Here is a 17,539-nt window from a genome sequence, read left to right on the forward strand (position 1 = left end):
TGCAGACAATAGAAAATGGCTCAGGTTATTGTAAACAGAAGGGGGATTTATTTGATGAGGATACCAAGGTGTCTGGATCCCTAGGGCAGAAATGTAGCTGGGTCTTCAGAGGGCTGGGTCTCTGATCTGGGGTCTGTTGGGCCCCAGGCAGCCTCTCGCTGCCCACAGTCTCCGTCCCTTTCTCCTGCTCACTGGCCTGGTGCGTGGGATAAGGTAGTCCACGGCTCCCAGCGTGCAGCCCATTCCTGTGCAGCCAAAGCAGGGGTTTGGCTCCTCATGCTTTCCCCTGCCTTCCCCTACCTCCCCCTGCCTCCCCCTGCCTCCCCCTGCTCCCTCTGCTTCAGAGTTCCCAGAGAAGCACTTAGATTGGATGAGGGGGCAATAAACTGCCCTTTATGACCAGGGATCCTACCTAATGGCACCTTTTCCCTTAACAGCAGCTTCTTCAGTTAGAGAAAAACAATGAAGGCAGTAGGGGAGCAGCTGTTTAGCTCTTGGATAACTTTGCTTTGGGAATGAGGACATATGGAAGTCTTGTGGGCAGGGCCCTAGGCGGTGGTCAGGGGCCTTGGTGTCTAGTTCTGTAAGATTCCATGTGGGTCTCTCAACCTGGCTCTACTCCAGTTTCTTCATCTGCCAATAATGTTTCCCTCCCTCCCTCAGAGGAGCAGAGTGAACATCCAATGTTAGCATAGATGTGAAACTGCAGCAACATTAAAATGCAAGGTGATGTTATAACAATAAATGATTATTGTTGAAACTGCTAACATCACAGCTACTTAAACTGTAGCAGGAGATATGATCAGTAATCAGGAATAGTTGCTCTTGACATTGAGTGTGATGGAGGAGATCCCAGGACTCTTTTCTTGAGATCTGATAGGTGTCAGTGACTCTGGAGGTGGTGGCTCTACATTCTGGAGAACAGCCTGGGGAGGTTCTGGAGGACCAGCCCATCTTGATGACGTGTTTTTGAGCGTTTCCATCCCTTACTGGAAGAACTGATGCTTGAGTCTCTTATCTCAATTTGTGCCATTTTCATTGCACCCGGTGAACCTGCTTTTTTGTTTGGTCACCACAGAATTTTAATAGTTAAAAAAATTAAAGCCACAAATGAAGGTCACTTACTAAAGACTGTTGAATCAGTTTTGGTATACCCATACTGTTAAACATGTACCATACCATGGAACAGAGAAGGAGGTTACTCTGCAAGTGTGTTCAAATGAAAGATACTGGAGAAATACTAGTACAAATTTTTTAAAGCATTGCCAAGAAGTGTGTGTGGTAGGTGTAAACCTTCTAACATTTAAGATAAGCCTCCAGTTGCCTTACCCACTGGAGTACATGAGCACTAGCCTGTGCGTATCATTTTTCTGAGCCCTTGCACGTGTGGTTTCCTCTACTCCTGCCAAGAGCCCTCTGGCACTGTTACTTTTGTCCTCTTACAGATGATGAACATAAGCTTTTCAAGCCTCAGTGCCCATTGAATCTCCTTTTAAAGCAGATTTCTGGGCTTTCCCCCAAGTTCCAAATTCAGTAGGTCTGGGGTGGGGCCTGAGAATGTGCATTTTTAGCAAGTTCCCAGATGGTGCTTGTGCTGCTGGTCTGGAGATCACACTTTGAGACCCACGGGTTTAGAGATATTAATAAGTTTACCAAGGGTTAAAACACTCATAAATGGAGAAGCTAGGACCGAGGCCAGGTCTGTGTGAAACTGGACAAGTTGGCATCCGTGCTGCCTGTCACTACCAGAACCAATAAGTAGAGACAAGGACTGAGTCCTTATGGGCGCTTTATTCAGATGCCGGAGATCCGAGAAGATGGCAGGTTATGTACCCTGAAAACCATCTTAACATTTCAAGGTCAGCTCAAGCTGACCTTTTTGTAAGGAGAAGAAAGGGTCAGCAAAGGGTCTGGAAAAAAGGTTAATTGGATAAGTGTTGCAGTCCGACATTGGTTTTCCCAGCACTTCTGTATCTGCCACTCGACAGTTCTTTAATTGCTGTCACAACGTTCCCTCTCTGGACTTAGTGGCTTGGACCATGCATTCCAGTTCCTGGAATAACAGCATTCTACATGCATTAATCACTTAAGCCTGTCGACTAGGACTGAAGCTAAAATCTTTAACTCTTGAGTCCCCCTTTCATGCGGGGTGCCCAAATCAATGTTTCTAATTATGTTCCTTTACCAAGAGTTTGGTCTGGTTCAACCTGATGCAGGGTAATTTAAGTTTGCTATCATCGACATTGTGGCTGTTGGTTCTGCCTATCCCTCTGCTTCCCAGTAAGGCAACTGCTTCTCCAACAAGGAAGTACGTCTGGATTCTTGTCCTCATTCTCATGGTGGGAAGAGATGTGTACAAATCATAGTCTCAAGGACAGGGAGGCAGAGGGGTCCCCTGGGCTGAGTCTACTCTGCAGCTTGACGGGTGACTCCAGGTGCTACAGCTCTGGTCTTAGCAGAGCCTTCACACACCTGCCTGCTGCGTTGTGTGTGAGGACTGGGGGCTAATAATTGTACTGAAATTTGCAATTGTACAAATTACAAAGAAAAGCCTTTTGCACTTCTGTTAAAACATTTATTTTTACAGTTTACTTTCAATTTTATTTTGTATTGGTTTCAGGTGTACAGCATAGTGGTTAGACAATCATATACTTTACATAGTGTTTCCCTCAACATTTCCAGTACCCACCTGGCACCACACATAATTGCCACAATGTTACTGACTATACTCCCTATGCTGTACTTTACATCCCCATGACTGTTGTAACCACCAAGTTGTACTGCTTAATCCCTTCATGTCTTTCCCCCAGGCCCCCAGCCCTCTCCTCTCTGGCAGCCACCAGTGGCTCTCTGTGTCTGTGACTCTGTTTCAACTGTTGTTCGTTTCTTTTGTTCTTTAGGTTCCACACATAAGTGAAATCATGTGGTAAAATTTTTTCTTCGTGTCCTTTGTTGCAGATTAAAGGGCTACCTGAAGGTTTTGCCCATCCAAAAATAGGGTCCAACTATTCAGTTAGGACGGTAGAGAAGACATGGAAAGCTCTGCAGGACTTCAAGGAGGGCAACGCCATCTTCACCTTCCCAAATACTCCGATAAAGTGTGCCGGAGCCCCACAGAAGATCATGTATCTATCGGAGGCCTATTTCAGGAAGGTATGCATCCTTTCCGGGATGGAGACAAGGGAGGGGGTTGAGGAGTAGGCGGTGCTAATTTGATGATTGCCAGAATTTCATTTTATCCATGTCAGAGTACTTTTTTTATTTCTAAATTTTTGTTACATAGGTACACAGTTTTACAATTGGAAGTTTATAAAATAGAAAAAAGGGAGAAGTCAGTCATGGTCCAGTTGCTTTAATACAGCTGCAGTCATCAGTTTGACACAACCTTCCACATTTTCCCTGCACATGTTTTTTAAAACATGATTATGCTCATACTGTACATATACACTCAGCTGGATTACAGGTTTTTAAAGTCTTTGTAACATACTTAAAAAAAATCCTCACCTGAGGATAATGTTTTTATTGATTTTTAGAGAGAGAGGAAGGGCGGGGAGAGAGAGAGAGAGACAGAGGCAGACAGACATCTATTGGCTGCCTCCTGTATACGCCCCAACCAGGGACCTAACCCTCACCCTTTCTGGTGTACGGGACGATGCTCCAACCCGCTGAGCCACATGGCCAGGGCTGTGACCTACTTTTTAATGTGTGTAAAAGTCTGCTGGGGAGATCTTTTGGAGACTGCTGAAATATTTCCCTATAGTCAGACAATTAGTTGCACATTGTACATTTTTATACATAATAATATCCTCAGATGCCCCCACTCAAGTTCAAGGTTATGAATATTTTCTGGCTCTTGATATATATTTCGGAGTCTAATAGGCAAAATGCTGGTTCTAAAGGCAAAAAAAAATGTTCACATAGAATTTCCAACCTCAGTGGAAAGGGAGGTTTGGGCGGGGATGCATTCTCAGCGTCCCTCAAACACCCTCTGCGTCGGAGCCCGTGTCTGCAGCTCGGGAACACGCCGTTTGGAGCTGCGGAGAAGCTGCTCTTGCCCTCCTGCCCGTCTGTGGGATGTCACGTTAGGTGCACCACAGCGTGGTCCACTCCAGGCAGGGGCAGGGTTCAGAGCAGTCTGGGGTTCTGTAAAGGGACAGGGGGAGAAGGGAGGGGACGGTGGGACTGAAGAGATGTCGAATGCGTGGTTGCGAGCCAGCACGGGGAAGGCCTTCACCTGTCATGGAACCAGCACCAGCCCCGTGGGGTGCGAAATTAAGGAATGGTTCCCGTCATCATTTCTGTTTCTAAGAAAGAACTTTCTGGGTTGGCACAGCCCTTTGAGGTTCATATCTAACTTTTTTCAAATAATGAGACCCAGGTGAGCAAGTCCTAAAAGGAGCTGAACAAAGGCAAAGACTAAGAGACTCACTGTTTCTTTCCTGCTGGAAATTCTCTTTGCTTAACTCTTTCTCCCAACAATTGGGTGGTTGTGAGAGAACTTTCTCTCTCAGTTGTCATAAAATCTTAGATGTTTGGGAGAATACTAGCCTCTCTGAAACATGAATAATACTGTAGTGTATGAGCCAAGGGGACACGGGAGCTTTGTCTTGTCGCTGCTGTCCCCTCAACACCTAGAACAGCGCTTGGCCAGCTCTACGACTCCATTAAATATTCATTGAGTGAATGAACAAGTGAATAGATGAATAAACAACCCAGCTCTATCTCTACCTGGAATAAATCTCACCTGTGGCCTTCAGTTGACCAGTGCCCACCTTAACCCCCTGATTCAAATGTGCACTCAGTTGCTGTATTGCTGACAGAAGATAAGGCGGAGACAGTGGATTGGTCCACACCTCACCCCACCCGCGTGTGTGATGGAGAAAGCTGGTGAGGTCTCCTCTGAAGATTTTAATTCTTGTCTCAGTTGGAAAAAAAAAAGATGACAGGAGTATAATGCTTTGGTGGTTGTTATTTCTGTTCTTTCCTTTTTCTCAGACAGGCAAGCGATCCAAGGCCAATATCATTTTCAACACTTCTCTTGGAGCAATTTTTGGGGTTAAGAAGTATGCAGATGCCCTGCTAGACATCATCCAGGAGAGGGACCTCACTGTTAACTACAAGCAAAACCTCGTTGAAGTCCGAGCTGAGAAACAAGAGGCTGTTTTTGAGAACCTGGACAAACCTGGAGAGACCCAAGTGATTTCAGTGAGTGGTGAGGTTAAGTTGCCAGGTGAACACTGTCATATGTGCAGGTGACACTGTGGCTCCTGCTTCCCTGTCCATTGTAGCTGTGTGCTGGGGGAGGCTGGTTACAATGCGCATCTTACAGTGATGGGGGAAGGGGAACCAACGTGGGTGGGAAAGAGAAGGAGGGAGGAGACTGTGTCTATGGGAAATGAGGAGGGCTTATCTGCTTTCTCCAGGAGATATTTATATCGTTTTATATCTCTTAACTTTTCTTGGTGCTGAGTCACTTGAAGCAGTCAAATATTTCACAACTTACTGCCTAGTTACTGCCTAGAGTTCAGGAAGGGCTTCCTTCAAGGCAGGATCTGGTGATTGACGGAGTTTATGGAATGGGAGAAACAGCCCCCCGCCCTCGTGCGTAGTTCAAAAATGACAGGGAGTCCTTCACCTCTGAAGAGGCTGTCTTTAGACATCTGTCACCTGCGCACTTCAAACTCCCTGAAAGATCTGGCATTGCTGCCCGCTGCTGGGAAAGAGCCAGCCTCTGCATGAGGCCTTGGCTTCTCTGTGTCTCAGTTTCTTCTGTGAGTGGGAAGAGGAGTGTGCGAGGAGTAAAAACAGGATGGAAAGTCACTTGGAGAAGCATGTGTGGAAGAACCATTTGTTTATATCATCCTGGCAAGAGCTGTTAGCGATGAGAAAACAGTACGCAGCCATGTTTTATTAATTCAGCATTTTTAGAGGAATGATGGGCTCCATAAAAATGAATTCTGAAGTACAACGAAGATGGGTCTCCTAAGCATCAAAACTTCACATTATAAGCTTTTCTAGTTCAAGCTCTTTCTGAATATATTACACACATCTTTTTTTACTTGGAGTATATGGACTATCATTTAAAATGTCATTGATGACTCCAGGTCATAATTTATAAAACTTCTTTTTGAAAATAATCTCAACTTAGAGAAAGTTGAAGAAATAAAAAACTAAATGTATAAAAATATATAGAAAACTGTATATAGCCTTTACCTAGATCTACTATTACCTATTACTATATAATATATATAATACAAAGTTTTATTCCATTTCCATTATCATTTCATTTCTCTTCTCCTCCCACTCCCTCTCCCCAAAGCACTTAAAGATAAGCTTCACACATCATAGCCCTTTACCCCTTAATACTTTACTGTAAATTTCCTAAGACATAGGAATGTTCTCGTGCATAACCACAGTACTGCTCTCAACTCAATTTATTTAGCGTGGGTACAATGTTTTAATCTACCATTTTTAAATTCTCACCACAGAATATGTTTTTTAAAAAGTTGGTATTAGAGATGAGGGGAGAAATGGAGAAACATTGATGTTAGAGAGAAACATCGATCAGTTGCCTCCTATCTGTGCCCCGAACTGTCAATCAAACCTGTAATGTAGGCATGTTCCCTGACTGGGGATTGAACCCACAACCTTTAGGTACACAGGATAATGCTCCAACCAACTGAGCCATCCAGCCAGGGCTACCATTTTTTAAAATTGAATTTATTGGGGTACAACTTTCAAGTGCACAACTCAGTAAAACATCATCGGCACCCTGCACTGTGCACCGTTGCCTCAAGCAAAGTCTCATCCCCGTTTCCCTACCTTGGCCCACCTCCACCTACGCTGACCCCCTTCCCTCTGGCCATTACCACAGTGTTGTCTGTGTCTGTGTGTTAGCTAGATGTGTTTTTTTGGCCTATCCCTTCACCTTCCTTCATCCAGTCATTTGTATTCCAGTTTTGTTGTCAATAGCATTTATAGTCCTTATTCTCCTCCAGGAAAGAACCCAGTCTATGGGCAGGTGTTTCATTGAATTATGCCCCTTCAGCTGGCCTCCTTTAGTCTGGAATATTTCCTACAACACTGGCATTTTGGAATAATACAGGCCCCCTCCACCACTTTAATTGTTTAATAGAATCTTTATTTTGGGTTTGTCTGTGTCTTGTGATTAGTTTCAGGCTATGCCTTTCAGACTGAAATGCTGCATGAGTGATGTGTGTCCTTCTGGGGTGACACGTGCGAAAGCACACTGTGGTCACCCGCCCCCCCGCCCCCAACGCTGCTCATTTAGACCAGTCCAGACTTGGCCTAATTTCTCCCCGTGTCATTCTTTTTCTCCTTTGCTGCTGCTAAGTCTGCAGGGAGATGCTTAAAAGACCATGCAAACACTTTACTCCTCATTAACGTTTCCCCTGGATTTAGCATCCATTGGCGATTTTTTTTTTTCCTAATCCAATCTGTACTGTGGTGGTTGCAAAATGATGATTTTCCAGCTCTTTTTTCTGTTTACCAGTAGGCTCTTGACATTCTGCTGGCAAAAGCCCTCCCTTCTCTTAATTCCTTATTGGTATGAACTAATAGATTCCCATTGATTCCCAGTGATTTATAATTTATTATTTGGTACTCAAACTGTCGCGGATTTGAGGAGCCCTTTTAGATGGTTTCTATTTCCTTGTGACGTGTCTCCTTCATATTTGTGAACACTTTCTTACTTTCTGGAGCCATGGCTCAGCATCATAATTATGAATAGCTCTTACACAGATACGGTCCTAGGGGCCTACTGGGTGGTTTAGTGTCAGTGAGCACCTTACAGAAGCATCTCAAACTGCTGTGTTCTTTGAGGTTGTGTGTGTCCCAGTTTCTTCTTTCCTAGCTGTCAAAAAGTTGTAAGTGACTTTGGAGGTCTCACCCTCTTTAGCTCTTTTAGTTGCCACTCCCAATATTTTACTGGATGGAAAATGAGATGGCCAGACATTAAAATTTATGCAAAGTAAAAGCAAATGGGGTGTGAGCGAGGGCCCAAAGCATACGATTTGGGCAAAGTATATGATGAGCTTGAGTGCCTGAACTGTTACTTTATTTCTCAGCTGAGTTCTGCATAGTTGAGTTTACAGATTGGAACTTGGATAAATAAATGGTTATTGTGCTATAGGAATTATAGACAAAGAAGATATCTGTGTTTCTTTTGAATTATCGATTTCAGGTCAGATTTTCTTCTCAGACTCAATTCCACTATTTGTTTTTTTTTAAATTATTTAGTTATTTATTGTATTTATTCTTTCAATTACAGTTGAAAAACAATGTTGTATTAGTTTCAGGTATGTGACATAGTGATTAGACATTTACATAACTTGCAAAGTGATCACCCTGGTAAGCCTAATAACCACATGACACCATACATGGTTATTAAAATATTACTGATTATATTCCCTATGCTTTAATTTATATCTACATGACTTTTTTTTAATAACTGAAAGTTTGTACTTCTTAATCCCTTCGTCTTTTCACCCGTTCTCCACTCCCTCCCATCTGGCAACCATAAGTTCTCTGTATCTATGAGTTTCTCTTTTGTTTGTTCACTTATTTTAATTTTTAGATTCCACATATATGTGAAATCATATGACATTTGTCTCTCCTTGGTTTATTTCACTTAGCACAATACCCTCTAGGCCCATCCAAGTTGTCGCAAATGACAAGATTTCACTTCTTTCTGGTTGAGTAATGTTCCATTGTATATATGTACCACATCTTCTTTATCCTCTCATCTATCAGTGGACACTTGGGCTGCTTCCAAATCTTGGCTATTGTAAATAACACTGCAGTGAACATAGGGGTGCATATATTCTTCCAAGTTAGGGTTTCAGGTTTCTTTGTATGTATTTCCAGAAATGGAGTTGCTGGATCATAAGGCTGTTTCATTTTTAATTTTTTGAGAAAACTCCATACTGCTTTCCACAGTGGCTGCACCAGTCTGCGTTCCCACCAGCAGTGCTCTAGAGTTCCCTTTTCTCCACATCTTTGTCAACACTGTTTGTGGATTTATTGATGATAGCTATTCTGACAAGTGTGAGGTGATATCTCATTGTGGTTGTAATTTTTAGTTCTCTGATGATTCGTGATGTTGAGAATCTTTTCATGTGTCTACTGGCCATCTGTATGTCCTCTTTAGAGAAGTGTCTATTCAGCTCATTTGCCCATTTTTTCACTGGATTATTTGTTCTTTTGATGACTTGTATAACTTCTTTGTAAATTTTTGATATTAACTCCTTATCAGATGTATCACTGGAGAATATGTTCTCCTATTCAGTGGGTTGTCTTTTCATTTTGTTGACAGTTTCCTTGGTTGTGCAAAAACTTCTTAGTTTGATGTAGTCCCATTGTTCTGGTTTGTTTCCCTTGCTTGAGGAGATATATCAGAAAAAATATTGCTATGAGAAATGTCTGAGATTTTACTGCCTATGTTTTCTTTTAGTATCTTTATGGTTTTGAATCTTATATTTAAGTCTTTAATCCATTTTGAGTTTATTCTTGAGTATGGTGTAAGAAGGTGGTGTGGTTTCATTGTTTTGCCCAGTATGCCATTTGTATAGGATATTAACTCAAGTAAAGCATCATGCCTTTATGATTTTTATGAAAAATATTTAACTTAAAGATATCTAGAATTCATAAGATTTTGACCACAGTTAAAAAAAAAGTGTTTGTAGTTAACTGAAGCGATGCAGACATGGCCTTAATAAGCTGGTGGAAGCCGGTTGTCGGCCATTCCATCATCATCCCACAGACGTGTGTTCAGTCTCCATGCTCACCAACAGGCCCAGCCTCAGGCACCCCTACCCCTAAGGAGCCACCCAAGGTTACCCCGCCGAGGAGCACTGAGGGTTTGCAGCACTCCTTCTTCCTTAAGGTTGGTTAAGCTTACGATTGTTTGAAAGTGGGAATAAATGCCAGGCATCCTAGCGCCATCGGTGACTGACAAGCCATGATGAACGCCTGAGCCTCCTTATGGAAACTAGGGGCTCATGACTCTCACAAGGTTGGAATTGTCTAAGATGCTAAAGTTTTCACCTTGATGAAATGTTTTGTGAACATTTAAATCAATTTGATATTTCTAGATGAAATTTATTAAGTCTAGTTAAAAAGGCTGAGCTACAGAAAGTAGAAGAGACATAAACAAAAAAAAGTAGCCATCAAGGTTAATCCGGATGGGTCAGGGCACTATTGCCATGGCCTCATCTGCCTTTTCTAGGTCAGAGGGGCTGTTTCTAGGGGAGGGTGCACCAGAAAGAGGTGTTTGGGGGGAAAATCCAATACCTTCTATACTGTCTGTAAACCCAGTACTGAAGCAGACCCCTCTTCCTTCCAAAGTGCTAGCCAATATTCTTACCACCCTTTATTTCATTTTGAATTGGTGTTTTGATTGCTTCTTTTTGGGGGTTGACCCATATTTGGGAGTGGTGCTCACTTGCCAGCTTCTCACATAGCCTTTTATAAGTTTCAAGGCCTCTGAGAACCTCTTTGCAGTTTGAGACTTTCAAGTTAACAGAGAGGGCCAGGGAGAAAGCAACAGAGATATGCCACCCCCTTTGTTTTAGTTTCAGTAATAGGAGAAACATCAGTGGATTCTTACAGAACGTTAGTGGGGTTCACTCCAGTATCTTGGAGCCCCCCATGCCTGCTGCCAAAGGGATCACGTGGACTCTGTGTGGAGACCATGCTCACCAAGAAAATGGCTGGTTATTCTATCACCAGACCCCCAGGGAGCCTGTACAATCTTGGAGAAGGGGTAGATTAGTATAGGCACTGATTGTATGGTGCAATGTGCAGCCACAGCAGTGAGGTAGATGGGGGAGAGCTTGTAGGGTTGTAGAAATATTGGAAAACCCACAAATTTGGATGCCCTCCTTTTTTGTAGTATGAAATGCTTCATGTTACACCACCCATGAGCCCACCAGATGTCCTCAAGATGAGTCCTGTGGCCGATGCTGCTGGCTGGGTGGATGTGGATAAGGAAACTCTGCAGCACAAGAGATACCCAAATGTGTTTGGGATTGGGGACTGCACCAACCTTCCCACATCCAAGACTGCTGCTGCAGTAGGTAAGATGAAGTGCCAGTCCCTTCCCTTCTTAACATGATGTCACCCCAAAGCACCATCATAACAGAAACAAAAATTGGCACAAATTGCATTCCATTAATAATGAAGAATTGTTGGAGGGCTAACAATGACTTTGACTTTCCTGACACAGAATCAAGTTGTTGATGAGCTTAGTATTTGTGTAAAGAAGAAAGAATGTGTTGAGGGCTTTGCACCAGGATAGCATGACCTCATTGGCCTTTTCCAGGTCAGAGGGTTGTTTTTAGGGGGGGCACATTAGAGAGGGGGTACCACTTTTCCAGTGCTCTGGAATTCTGTTACTTCTCATACTGCCATGGGCCCATTCCTGTACTCCTTCACCTGTGACGCCAGGCAGGTTGGTGATTTTTCTTTTGCCCGAAATACTGTAGAGCTAGGGAAGCATTTGTTTCCCAGAAAACACAGGCAAGTCAATGAATGCCTACAGACCAGAAAATTGTTCTGTTAAGACAAATACTGTGGAGCGTGCCCTGACTGGTACACCATTAAGACCTCAGCCTGGAAAACTAAATTCTTCACCTCAGTGTTCTGCACTAGCAGTGATGGGGAGAATTGCCTTGTAGATTCTGTCCTCTGCAGACAGGAACTGTCTTCTCTAGATGTGGTAAAACACAGGCCTCCCTGCCGATGGCGACGGCAGTGTTTCGTGTGAATTATACACCTGCAGCTCATGTGGCGTTACTTCCTCAGCCTAACGAAGACTTTCTGGGAAACCCACTGAATGCCTTTCCCACTATTAATAGTAATTTCCCTGTAACTTTTTATTTTTAAAAGGAAATCTCAAACCTGTGAAAAATTTGAAAGTACAGTGAATACCCTTATACTCTTCAGGCACTGACCAATTATTAATATTTTGTGATGTATGCTTCCTCACTGTATGGGCATTGCTTTGCCAAGTTATTTGACAGTAAGTTTTGACATCACTATACTTCACCCTGAAATACTTCAACCTGCATCTCTTAAGAAAAAGGACTTTCTCTTCTATGTCCACAAGATCATTATCATGTCCAAGAAATTGAACATTGTATCATAAAACCAACTCATATACAATCCAGTTTGAATTTCTCCAGTGTTCCCACAAATGTTCTGTAGGGCCCAGCCCTCCCTTAAATGCACGAGCCAGTCAAGGACCACACACCACATTGGTTGTCAGGTCGTCATGTCTCTGGTTCCTTTTAATCTAGACCAGACATTCTAACAACTTTTTTTTTTTTTTGCTTTTATGACATTGGCATTTTTGAAGATTTCAGGCTGGTTTCTTGTAGAATGTCATAATTTCAAGTTGCCTCCACAAGCAAGACTATGTGCTCTCGCTGTGGTACCCCTGGAGCTGATTGTGTTAATTTGCCCCCCTCCTTGGTGAGGCTAGGTTTTGTCGCTGGGTTCTCTTCATTGTCAAAGTGAACCTTCTTTTGTTTTTGTGATTTATAAGTAGACTGCAGGTGATACTTTGAATTTGCACTTCTCTTACTGTAAGCCTGCTGAGTTTATGTGTTGAAAATACCTGTGCTGTATGTGAGGTCCAGATGACCCAACTTTTGGCCTTCTTCCAACAAACACACATCTGATTCAGTGTTCCAAATAGATGTTATTAAATATGATTAAATAAAAAGTTCTGAGTGCAGAGTCTTGTGCCCAGCCCTACCTTCCATCTCCCGAGCTCCCACATTCCTTCTGAACACGTAGAGAATGTCCCTGTTGTTTTCACTTTTTTTTAAAACAGTCTGTCTTCTATTGTATGATTACTTCAAAATTTATTTAACAAGTCCACACTTGTATTTGCATGGTTTCCAACCCATGTTTATTTCAAGCTGTGCTGCAGCGAGTGCTTTTCTTTCTGTGTCTACTTGTTCTTTTCTTTAGTGTCTGCACAGCAATAGTCTTAACTTGCCCTGGGTGGGTCTGCATTTCACCCCCTCCCCAGGTCCTATGAGTGTCCCTAGCAAAGTTTATACTTGTTCCACATACCTGGCCCTGGCTTTACCTGCCACCAGCCAGGCGTCTCACCTCAGTGGAGACTGTTGGGCCATAGAGAGCAAGAGCCTGTCTCACCTCACTGAGTCTGGCTTTCCTGGGGCTCATGCCTCTTCTACTGCTTTTCTCTGCCCCAGGATTCTTCTTGAGTTACCTCAGTGTGGCAATTAACAAAAGTTAACTGGAGGCTTGGGCATAACAGAAGGGGATTATAATACAGGGAAAAAAAAACCCCTCAGCAACCATACTCCTATGCACACACACGCACTTTAAACCTGGACAGTGTGGCTGCTTCCTGGGTCTAAGGGCCTGTCTCTCTGCAGGTGGCATCCTCCACGCCACCCCCCCCTTCTGTTGGCCTCAATGCCTCCCTGCAGGGTCCTGTTTGGGTTTTCTCACTACAGATTCTGAACAGTTCCTGCCCCGCAAAGAGGAACAGAAGTTTCCAAAAGGGAAATACGATCTTTAGCGATGTTACCTTGCCCACCACAAAGATAGTTGGTTAATATTTTTAAAGCAGAGTTATTTATTCATTTTTTTCTGAATCCCCTCATTCTAGTAAAAAACTCATTGCTCTTTTGGGCATCAGCAGAGCCTTGCTTGCTGCCTGTTTTTGTACGGCCGGCTGAGATGAATACTACACACGGACATTGATAATCGATCTGATGGTAGGGAATGCTAACTTTTTTCCTCATTCTTAAAAAAAAAGAATTCCATTCTTTTCATTAGTGGACTAATAGTCTAAAAATTATTATACTTTTATATTTTTCATTTTGTTAATAAAAATCTTTGTTTTCTTTCTTGCTATATGTCTTTAGTTTTGCCTCTTGCCCCACAAGGTCTAAAATTTTTCTTTAAAGAAAAAGTTTGCTGATTCCTGATTTTGGTGATTGCAAAATAATTACTGTAATAAGAGCATTTTACATACAATATGTAGGTAACCCATCTCTCAAAAGTAAATCCAGTCTCATACCTCTAGAGACACAAACTGCTTGTATTTTTAAAAGGGCAGTCTCTTTTTAAATGTATTTTTCAATTACAGTGGACATACAATGTTATCTCAGTTTCAGGTGTACGACGTGGTGATTATACATTTACGTGCCTTGCGAAGTGGTCGCCCCAATAACTCGTGCCCGTCCGGCACCACACACAGTCATCACAGTGTTACTGACTGTGTGCCCGATGCTGTGCTTCACATCCCTGTGACTGTTCTTCGTGCTGGCATTCTGTTCACCACGATCCCTCAGCCTTTTTATCCGCTTCCCCTCCCCCCTCCCATCTGGTGACCACCGGTTTGAAAGGGCAGTCTTAATTATTCAAAATTGAACGCAAACTGGGGTTGGATGACATTAAGGAGTTATTGCTAATATTTTGGGTGTAAAGATGTTATTGTGTTTGTGTTTAAAAAGTTCCTCAACTATCAGATGTACACAGAAATGATTATGGGCGAATTGTTGTGAGGTTTGCTCTAGAAATACTCCAGGAGGAAAAGTGGCGGCATGTGTGATGGGGCAGATGAAACAAGGGTGACAGGGTTGGGAAATTTTTGTAATACAAAAGGCGGTCTCCCATTCTTGCCCCCAGAACCCCCAAAATCTCTCTGTCTGTCTGTCTGTCTGTCTACATCTGGTCAACCTCAGAGAGGGCCGTCCAGTACAGAGGAAAGCTCACTGTTTTGATACAACTAGAGCTATTAATCTAGGCTGGGACATGGACATCCTGGGGACACAGGATCACAGGGACATCCCCAGTGGCTGGGGACACTGGGCACACAGACCAAGCTGACAGCCCTTGAACCCTAGGAGGAGGGGGAGTGGGGTTGGGTATGGCCACCCTGACAGTTCTTCTGTTTGAACTTGCCAGTCCTCCTCTTCGAGAGAGCTGGCTTGTTGGCTCTAAACTTACAGAGACACCTGTGTAGGCCTTTGATGAGTTGAAGAGCTCCTTCTGGTATCTGGAAACTTCAAATAGTGAGAGTCATGTTCTAGTTATAATTCAGAAGGATGAGGAATGGAGTCTTCTAAACTGGCTCACATTAAAGTTATTTGCAAGTCCTTCTTCATGGGAAACCTAGATGCTTATATTTTTCTGACTTTTCCATTTCTCTTATAGCTGCCCAGTCAGGAATACTTGACAGAACAATTTCTCTGATTATGAAGAATGAAACCCCAGTAAAGAAGGTTTGTGTGCCTTGTAAGAGTCACTGTCTTAATTATCACCTTCCATTCTGCATGAAAATATTTCCCTACAAATTTGCCACTTTCTTAATTAGTTTCTCCAATATGGGCATTTCAATTTTTGCCCTTAGTACTGCTTTTTGTTATATAATTTTCATTTTTTAACTGTACAAAAATTAGAATATACAAACAAAATTGCAACTGCTCAGAGTAAAGAATAAATTCTAGAATCTAAGGATCTATAACACACCATGAAAAAAGCCACTTTCCGACTCAGTCTCATGTACAATTCTAGTATGATGGCTACACGTCGTGTCCACTGGTGACTGGTTACAGCCGTGTGATTCTTGCGGAGTTTGACTACAATGCACAGCCGCTGGAGACCTTCCCCTTTGATCAGAGCAAGGAGAGACTCTCCATGTACCTCATGAAGGCTGAAATGATGCCCCTCCTGTACTGGAATGTGATGCTGAGGTAAGTGCATCGCTGGGGTAGAGGCGCATCTTCTAGGATATTGCACACACTTGTGTAGGGTGGCTGTTTTAAGGCCTCCCAGCTATAGAAGAAATAGACCCAGAGCAGGTCTGGCAAATGGGACCCACCTTGCTGGGCCATTTCTCGTGGTTCAGTGATGGCAGCCTGTGAGGGGAAGCCTCAGCCACACTTGGTGGGAGAGAGGCTGCCCTGGGGGAGGGAAGGGAGCTGCAGCACACTCAGCACCCACAGGGGAGGCAGCCTCTTCCTGGCATTCTTGGCAGTGACCAAGTCTCTGTCTTCCATGTTCCGGCTTTTTCTTGCTGCTGGATAAATAATAATAGTAATAATAATAATACTCATGGTAAATCACTTTCACATATTAAGTACTTTTTCATCTTCTACCTTACTTTAGTTTTATTGTGTTACAAGAAAAATAAAACAGTGATTAATAGCATAAGCTTTGGAGTCAGACCTTTGTTTGAGTCATGCATCTGTCACTTACTAGCTGTGTGTCTTTGGGTCAGTCGCTTAAACTCTCTGTGTTTCAGTTTCTTATCTGCAAATGAAAGTAACATTGCCTACCTCAGAGGGTGGGGATTAATGAGATAACACATTAAAGGACAGCTACATAGTAGACATTCCATAAATAAAGTAACAAAAATTAATTTCTTTTCTTTGTTTCAAACAATGATAATCTCATTTGACTTGTCCAAACCATTAGGAGATAGGTAAGTCAGGATATCTGTACTAGTGGTGTTCAACCGGGATGATTTTGTCCTGTAGGGGACATTTGGCAGTATCTGGAGACATAGTTAGTTGTCACAACTGGACGGGATGCTACTGGCATCTAGTGATCAGAGGCCAGGGGTGCTGCTAAACATCCTGCAATGCACAGGACAGTCCCCACAGCAAAGAACTACCTTGTCCAAATGTCAATAGGGCCAAGGTTGAGAAGCCTGGAACTATAATTTATTTACAAGCAAATGAAAGTAGAGAGGATTGTAGTTTGCATATAGTAGAGGTTTCACACAGGTTTGCTGAACTGAATCAGCATGTCCAGGCTCCCACAGCAAGTCAACGCCAAAACCAGAACTCGAAGCAGGCTGTTCCCTGCTAGTTGCAGGATCGTTCTACCTCCTTAGACAAATCTTGCTTTTTGTGCTGATAAGCATGGCCTGTGAGCAGTCTGGCTTTCCTTCCAACATCCTGCTGGCTGAGGTCACCCCTGTCTTTTCTGATGCAAGTATCTTCTCTACATCATTTCATTACAGGGGTTACTGGGGAGGACCGGCCTTTCTGCGGAAGTTGTTTCACCTTGGTATGCGTTAAGGATGGCTCAATGCTTGCACTCTTTGGACGGCTTCTGGACCAAAATCACAGTCAATGATTGACCAAGAGCAGCATGAAGAACTCCAACCCTAACCCCATAAAGAGTTTACTGCTGGATGATGGACGATGGGACTAAATGCCTCCCTTTCAAGTGCCTCTGGACAGCCACCATGCAGGCTGCCCAGGATGAGCTTGATTCTTTGGAAACATGCAAATTAAAGAATATACTTCTATTTTTTATCCAAAAGCGTGTCATTGAGATTCTATGAAAACATTTTATCTGGGCTAGTGGAATGAAAAGTCATAGCACTTGGGAGGAAACGATGGGGGTGGAGGAATAGCTGGCCTGTTATCTGCTATGAGTATTCAACTGATAGTTGGCACCAGAGTCTGTTTGGATTCAAAGAAAACAAGAGTCATTTCAGGGAGAATATTATTTTAAACAGTGT

At 43.1% G+C, this 17,539-nt stretch overlaps 1 protein-coding gene across 2 annotated transcripts in view; it reads left to right on the plus strand.

The window, feature by feature from the left end:
• Positions 1–17,337, plus strand: part of SQOR (sulfide quinone oxidoreductase) — a 43,068-nt gene extending 25,731 nt beyond the window's left edge. For both annotated transcript variants that reach the window (XM_045823780.1, XM_045823779.1), the window contains 6 exons: positions 2,959–3,153; positions 4,996–5,205; positions 10,913–11,096; positions 15,220–15,287; positions 15,580–15,758; positions 17,033–17,337. In XM_045823780.1, the coding sequence (XP_045679736.1) occupies positions 2,959–3,153; positions 4,996–5,205; positions 10,913–11,096; positions 15,220–15,287; positions 15,580–15,758; positions 17,033–17,090 (894 nt within the window). In that variant the 3' untranslated portion in view covers positions 17,091–17,337. The remainder of the gene's footprint in view (positions 1–2,958; positions 3,154–4,995; positions 5,206–10,912; positions 11,097–15,219; positions 15,288–15,579; positions 15,759–17,032) is intronic.
• Positions 17,338–17,539: the final 202 nt, after the last annotated feature.

This window comes from Phyllostomus hastatus, unplaced genomic scaffold (genome assembly GCF_019186645.2).
Source record: "Phyllostomus hastatus isolate PE091 unplaced genomic scaffold, TTU_PhHast_1.1 phas_scaffold_501, whole genome shotgun sequence".
In the NCBI taxonomy this organism is placed as follows: Eukaryota; Metazoa; Chordata; class Mammalia; order Chiroptera; family Phyllostomidae; genus Phyllostomus; species Phyllostomus hastatus.